Source organism: Musca vetustissima, unplaced genomic scaffold (assembly GCF_032173495.1).
Source record: "Musca vetustissima isolate MV318-11 ecotype Yass unplaced genomic scaffold, APGP_CSIRO_Mvet_v1 utg240598, whole genome shotgun sequence".
Taxonomy (NCBI): domain Eukaryota; kingdom Metazoa; phylum Arthropoda; class Insecta; order Diptera; family Muscidae; genus Musca; species Musca vetustissima.
Window position 1 is genome coordinate 27,381 of NW_026882645.1, and position 8,136 is coordinate 35,516.

The window sequence follows — 8,136 nt, forward strand, 5'->3', positions numbered from 1 at the left end:
TTAAAAAATCCACGCCTCAGATAGTTCCTGAAAAATCCAACTGTAAAAAATCCACGCATCAGATAGTCCCTGAAAAATCCAACTTTAAAAAATCCACGCCTCAGATAGTCCCTGAAAAATCCAACTTTAAAAAATCCACGCCTCAGATAGTCCCTGAAAAATCCAACTTTAAAAAATCCACGCCTCAGATAGTCCCTGAAAAATCCAACTTTAAAAAATCCACGCCTCAGATAGTCCCTGAAAAATCCAACTTTAAAAAATCCACGCCTCAGATAGTCCCTGAAAATTTAAACTTTAAAAAATCCACGCCTCAGATAGTCCCTGAAAAATCCAACTTTAAAAAATCCACGCCTCAGATAGTCCCTGAAAATTTAAACTTTAAAAAATCCACGCCTCAGATAGTCCCTGAAAATTTAAACTTTAAAAAATCCACGCCTGAGATAGTCACTGAAAAAATCAACTTAAAAAAATCCACGCATCACATAGTCCCTGAAAATCCAACTTTAAAAAATCCACGCCTCAGATAGTCCCTGAAAATGTAAACTTTAAAAAATCCACGCCTGATAGTCCCTGAAAAATTCATCTTTAAAAAATTCACGAATCAGATAGTCCCTGAAAAATCCATCTTTAAAAAATCCACGCCTCAGATAGTCCCTGAAAATTTAAACTTTAAAAAATCCACGCCTGAGATAGTCACTGAAAAAATCAACTTTAAAAAATCCACACCTCAGATAGTCCCTGAAAAATCCAACTTTAAAAAATCCACTCCTCAGATAGTCCCTGAAAAATCGATCTTTAAAAAATCCACGAATCAGATAGTCCCTGAAAAATCCAACTTTAAAAAATCCACGCCTCAGATAGTCCCTGAAAAATCGATCTTTAAAAAATTCACGAATCAGATAGTCCCTGAAAAATCCAACTTTAAAAAATCCACGCCTCAGATAGTCCCTGAAAAATCCAACTTTAAAAAATCCACGCCTCAGATAGTCCCTGAAAAATCCAACTTTAAAAAATCCACGCCTCAGATAGTCCCTGAAAAATCCAACTTTAAAAAATCCACGCCTCAGATAGTCCCTGAAAAATCCAACTTTAAAAAATCCACGCCTCAGATAGTCCCTGAAAAATCCAACTTTAAAAAATCCACGCCTCAGATAGTCCCTGAAAAATCCAACTTTAAAAAATCCACGCCTCAGATAGTCCCTGAAAATTTAAACTTTAAAAAATCCACGCCTCAGATAGTCCCTGAAAAATCCAACTTTAAAAAATCCACGCCTCAGATAGTCCCTGAAAATTTAAACTTTAAAAAATCCACGCCTGAGATAGTCACTGAAAAAATCAACTTAAAAAAATCCACGCCTCAGATAGTCCCCGAAAAAAAATTCTTTAAAAAATCCACGCCTCAGATAGTCCCTGAAAAAATTTAACTTTAAAATCCAGCCTCAGATAGTCCATAAAAAATATAAATTAAAAATCGACGACTCTGATAGTCCCTGGAAAAGTATAATATAAAAATCCACGCCCAGATATTTCCTAAAAATATAATGTTCCCAAATTGTTTAAGAAATAATTTCACTATAAATATTTTAAGTATATCTATTGCAGAAATCAATTAAATTGATTTCCTTACAATTACAAAAAAATTAGCTTTATTATTATATAACATAATAATTCATGCTCAACATTCGTAATCAAATTACATATTTATTCCTCAGCAGCATCCAATTCTTTTTGGAATGGATCTTTGCCAATATATTTATCCAGATTTTTATCAGCATCAACTTCCACCGCCGATAATTTAGTGAAGCCTTCATCATCGACAAAACAGGTTTCATGACCATCCGGATCGGCTAAGATTATAACACGAACAGTTTCCTTTCCCGGGGTATCCAATTCAATCAAAGGTGTTAATATTTTACCATTATTTTGGGTGATAACATCATTAATATAAGGCTGTTGGGCTTTTGGAACCGAAAAGGCAATACGGCCGTAGGCCTTGGCTCTGTCCAATGGTTCGGAGATTTGTTTAAGATTCAATGCTGCCTGCATATTGCTATAGTTAAGCAGTAAGGAGTTTTCATCTTCTGACACAATGTTCATGAGCAAAATATCATGCCAATATTTTTTCGATTCCACCAAATTGGTAACATGTAAACCAACATTAACGACAGGATCTTCAACCGTTGGTTGAGGTTCTGGTATAATGTAGAATTTATAACCATCTGGTGATAAAAGTAATTTTTTGCCATCAACATCGGTCATTGGATAGTTGTTGGCCAAGGCTCTTTCGATAGATTCCTGAGATTTTAGAACAACACCGGCGAAGTCATTGCCTAAAAAGATATATAGTAATAAAATGAAAAATTATAAATGGTACAAAATTTATTACAATTGATTTGAGATTTCAAGATTTTACCTCTAATTGTCGGCACAAACCGATTACGATTTGGGAGAACATATACAGTACAAAATAACTCATGAAAAAATGACTCGATTTTAGTTACTCTAAAAGTTTCATCTTAGTGCTATTTGTGTAGGGTATAGCATGGTCAACTATGTCTGGCAATACTGCTTTGTTTACTGTTTATACCCTTCACCACACTGTGGTACAGGGTATTATGTCTTTGTGCATATGTTTGTAACAGGCAAAAATAATCGAGATAGACCCATGGTTCCTTTTGAGAATATGCATAGAATCACTTTCTGAGTCGATTTACGCATGTCCGTCTGTCCGTCCGTCCGTCCGTCCGTCCGTCTGTCCATGTTAAATTGTAAACAAAGTACAGGTCGCATTTATGATCCGAATTGGATGAAATTTGGCATAGGTCACTTATTTGGCCCAAGGACGAACCCTATTGAAATTGGGAAAAATCGGTTCAGATTTAGATATAGCTCCCATATATATATTTAACCGATTTAATGTAAACAGTCCCTATATAACTTTCGATTTGCACGAAATTTAGTACAGCCTAATCATTTAGGTCTAGAATGATGTCTGCCAAGTTTCGTGAAAATCGGTCCAGATTTAGATATAGCTCCCATATATAGTTTCGTCCGATTTCATGTAAATGGTGCCCCAAAGTCCCTATATATCTTTTGATTTGCACGAAATTTGGCATAACGTACTGAATTAAGCCTAGAGTGATGTCTGCCAAGTTTCGTGAAAATCGGTCCAGATTTAGATATATCTCCCATATATAGTTTCGTCCGATTTCATGTAAATGGTGCCCCAAAGTCTCTATATATCTTTCGATTTGCACGAAATTTGGCATAACGTACTGCATTGAGTCTAGAATGGTGTCTGCCCAGTTTCAAGAAAATCGGTCCAGATTTAGATATAGCTCCCATATATAGTTTCGTCCGATTTCATGTAAATGGTGCCCCAAAGTCCCTATATATCCTTCGATTTGCACGAAATTTGGCATAACGTACTTAATTGGGCCTAGAATGATGTCTGCCAAGTTTCATGAAAATCGGTCCCGATTTAGATATAGCTCACATATATAGTTTCGTCCGATTTAATGTAAATGGGGCCCCAAAGTCCCTATATATCTTTCGATTAGCACGAAATTTGGTACAGCCTAATCATTTAGGTCTAGAATGATGTCTGCCAAGCTCCGTGAAAATCGGTCAAGATTTAGATATAGCTACCATATATAGTTTCGTCCGATTTCATGTAAATTGTGACCAAAATCCATATATATCTTTCGATTTGCACGAAATTTGGCATAACGTACTGAATTGAGCCTAGAGTTATGTCTGCCAAGTTTCGTGAAAATCAGTCCAGATTTAGATATAGCTCCCATATATAGTTTCGTCCGATTTCATGTAAATTGTGCACCAACATCCATATATATCTTTCGATTTGCCCGAAATTTTGCACAACGTACTGAATTGAGCTTAGAGTGATGTCTGCCAAGTTTCGATAAAATCGGTCCATATTTCTATATAGCTCCCACATATAGTTTCGTCCGATTTCATGTAAATGGTTCACCAAAGTCGCTATATATCTTTCGATTTGCACGAAATTTGGCATAACGTACTGAATTGAGCCTAGAGTGATGTCTGCCTTGTTTCGTGAAAATCGGTCCAGATTTAGATATAGCTCCATTTTATTATAGATTGATTTTATGTAATTGACGCACCAAGGAACCAATAGGAACAAAACGTTCTAAAGTTAGTATAACCTAACCTGTGACAAGTTTGTTTGAAATCGCTTAATATGTGGATATAGCTTACATATATTTTTTCGCCCGATATCAAGCAAATTGGGCATAATACTCCTCATGTTAGTCAGATTGACATCAAATTTTGCACAACGTACAAAATTGAGCATAGAATTACGTAGTTGCGTTTTCTAGAAGTACAGACATAGTCAACCGGATGACCTATTTATATTTGTTTGAAGTCGATTTACACACTTTATGGACAAATCTAGGTAGATTCACATTTAGATAAATATCACATATTTTATTTCATCCAATTTCATGTTAATAGTCCTGTTTAATGTACCCATAGTGGTGAAGGGTATCCTAGAGTCGGCTCCGTCCGACTTTACTACTTTCCTTACTGGTTTTTTATTAAAAATATCTACCTGATGGATACAACGAATTTGGTTATCTTAATAATAACAAACACAAAGAAATCCCTTATATATCATAATGAGATAGATCTCTGGGTATTTTCAATATAATGTGATGCATGAATATACAAACAATAACAAATATTACTACATACAAATATGACTGACAATCTGAACGTAGTGTAAAGAATAAATAATTGGCCTAATTAAAAATAAAGATAACGTCGTGAGATATGAGTGATGTGTACTTCAATATTTATTATAACTTGAAATTATGTAATTCAATCATTAAACAGGGGAATCATTTAGCTTCCCTTCAAATCTTTAGCAATAGCTTTCATGAAGATTTTCATATCAATTTAGACATTTGTAGGCAAAAAGATTGACTAATACAATTAAAAAATTATGAGTTTATAGATATTGAAAATATTGACCATTTGTGGGGGAGTTACCAGACGTAGTGGACCAATGGGTCTCATTCGGAATTGATCTAGGCTTGTGGGTCGATTATGGAAAGCAACCAAACTCAAGTTATGATTTCAACTGGCAAAAGAAGATGTTCGCCACTCTCTGCCATTCATTTGGAATGCGTGTTGGTGGGCCATAACAGTTAAGGTCCTCTGAAATGGCCTTCCACACATCATCGGCAGTGACTTTGATTTAACCAAAAGTACGCACGTCGCGTGCTACATTTGGGTGAGCTTCCAGAAATAAATGGTTGCCGAAAAATTCTATTTGAAGCGACTGAAGTTGACAACAGTTGCCATCCATAATTCAAATTTGGCAGCTGGCAACGCCACTAAACTATGGTTACCAGCCGTAATCGACCCATTGGTAAATATAAGAGGTGGTACAACGTAAGGTTCAAATCGAAGAGTCCGTTTGCATAATATTATAAAATACATTTTGCTGAAGAAGTGGACGGTTATTTCACATCTTCGAACTTGAACTATGTTTAGAAGAAGAAATATTACGATGTTAAAAGTTTCGACGAAAGCGGAGAATTATCGAACATTTGCAAATCGACTCCAAACAGATTTGTTCCAAAGAAACATGGGGACTAAAACCAATATTTCGACAAGGCACATTTTTACCGTATCAAAGTGTATACACCCTCATTAGCCATAAGGCTGAGTTGAATGTATTATTTTTATACCTTCACTCTTTTGATAACTTCGGAACTTTGGAGGTACATACTTGGCGAATGTGGTAAGTATGGACCTAAGGACTACTTGTGTTTAACAGATGAATTTGCATAAATGTGAAAATTTTTTGGTAAATCTTCACACATTCCTTAAATATCATTAAAAAATTAATTACTATATAATATTTATTACAAATGATTACTTAGGTATTTTAGATATGTAGACCAACACAGTTATGTTCCTTGGGCGGGGCTTTTAAAGTTTTCTCTTGGGTACAAGCGATTTTCAGATGTAACTTCCGACTTTCTCATATGGATAAGTAGAAAATTCCTTAACACAAACCAACATTCCTTTAATTTATAATCAAAATAAATTTATATGTTGATTTAGCCTCATCCAGCTGTTGAAATAAATATAGAGATCGGAATATTTCAGATATGCCATTGACACTTTACACAAGGTTTACAGTTTTGCGACTATAGTCGCAATTTGCGACTTTCTTACGCTCTGTGATTCTTGTTTTTTTTTTTTAATTTGTATTTTCCTTTTTACGTGTAAATTCTAACTTATTGAATTGGTGTAACACGTTATTGAGTTTTGTGGGAACTGAAAATATTCTCGGAACAGCTTTATCGAAAAATGTATTTTTCTGTGCGACTGTTTTTGAAGAAAACTACTTTTTGTGCAATTTTTTTAATTCCCAAGCGGTAAATGCTTTATACATACATAACTACTACTCCTACAATGTTTGGTAATGGCAATTTTATAAATCGGCCACATGTTGGCATAGCTTTCATTTTATTCATTTCATTTTTCATTAATTTCATTATTATTTCATTTATTTTAACCGAGTATTTTCAATTTCGTTACCACTAATGATCGTAAATTTCGCTACCCAACTTTCGTTGTAGCCATATATGAATACTTTTATTATTCGATGTTTTGAGCTCCTTTTTCAACCCAATTGATTTTGGGTGTCAAGTTTCCCTACTATAAAAATAGATCTGTCCTCATTTTTTATAAACCTCTATGTAGCAGTACCCTCATTTTAATCATTTTGATGATTTTGGTATGTCCTAGGCCAAATATTCGAACCTGAGAGTCCTTAGATTAATATATGTTTTACTCCTGTCAACAATTTTGACAAAGTACCCATATAAAACTCCCGATGATCTTTAGATATTTATATGACCACCTATTTATGGAGGCTATAAAAACTTGGGCCGGCTGAATTCAACGATTTTTTACTTCTTTTGTAATGCTTAAATTCTTACCCATTTCATAGCGGGTCACACCATAATTATATGTTAATTCAAAAACAAAATGTGTGGATTCTGGGCCATAGCCGACCATGGTTTTACTCCAGCGGTTATCATATGGCCTACAAAAAGTTTTATAAAGATGAGAATTCCAATATATAAAATCTTAACATTACACTCACCCATTGCATTGAGCCTCACAGCCTTCCTTGAATTCTTCGTGTCTCAATACCTATTAAATACAAGCAAAATGTAGCAATTATCTTTATCAATAATTTAACTTTTCAAGGTAGACAGACAGTGGCATTGTAAATACATATTTTTGCCAATCAAAAATCTAACTTTAGATTTATCTCGAACACAACCAACAACACCTGTTGAAATACGACCTACCAACGTTATTGTTGTTGGTAGTATCAATTAACATCCCAGGTGCGGTTGTAATGTCTACTTGAAAACGTTCCCTTTCAGTCCATATCTACTATGAATTTAAAAAATATTCTCACTTACCTTCATGCCCAATATATTTCGAAAGAAAAATGAATTCTTGGCACGATTGCCAATTTTGAAGACATAATGCAATGCTCTTCCAGTGATTAGAGACATCTCTTTTTCAATTTATATTCAATGTAAAAAAATTCCAGCAGTTTAAAGATATAATTTCACAATTTTTTAAGATTTTCCACTTATTAAGAACACTAAGTAAATGGTGGACAATTTATATAGTATATTTTATTATTATTATCACAATGTTGTTGTTGCTTTTAGTTCGTGCACAAAACTTTAATCACTTTAGTGAAACCGGTTGGTTTGCCGATTCATCAGCAAATAACAAATATTTACTTTGTGCCAATTCAAAGTGAATTTATATGCGAAAAGCGATGGATGAGAAGAATACGAAATAAAAACAATGCTTCTTCTTACTGAATATAGAATGTGGCACTCAAGTGGATTGATAGCACCACATAGGTATATTCATTCGTTTTGGACAAACTGTTAAAAAATAATTATACCCTTAATCACACTGTGGTACAGGGTATTATGTCTTTATGCATATGTTGGTAACAGGCAAAAATAATCGAGATAGACCCATGGTTCCTTTTGAGAATATGCATAGAATTACTTTCTGAGTCCATTTATGCATGTCCGCCCG

The 8,136-nt window shown here is 34.4% G+C and overlaps 1 protein-coding gene across 1 annotated transcript; it reads right to left on the reverse strand.

Annotated features, from left to right (window-relative positions):
- Positions 1 to 1,699: 1,699 nt before the first annotated feature.
- Positions 1,700 to 7,590, reverse strand: LOC133329243 (glyoxalase domain-containing protein 4-like). Its single transcript, XM_061537737.1, has 4 exons — positions 7,494 to 7,590; positions 7,166 to 7,215; positions 6,999 to 7,105; positions 1,700 to 2,330 (listed from the first exon to the last, which is right to left on the reverse strand). The coding sequence occupies exons 1-4, from the start codon at positions 7,587 to 7,589 to the stop codon at positions 1,702 to 1,704; spliced, it is 882 nt and encodes a 293-aa protein (XP_061393721.1). The 5' UTR covers position 7,590; the 3' UTR covers positions 1,700 to 1,701.
- Between the last annotated feature and the right edge of the window lie 546 nt (positions 7,591 to 8,136).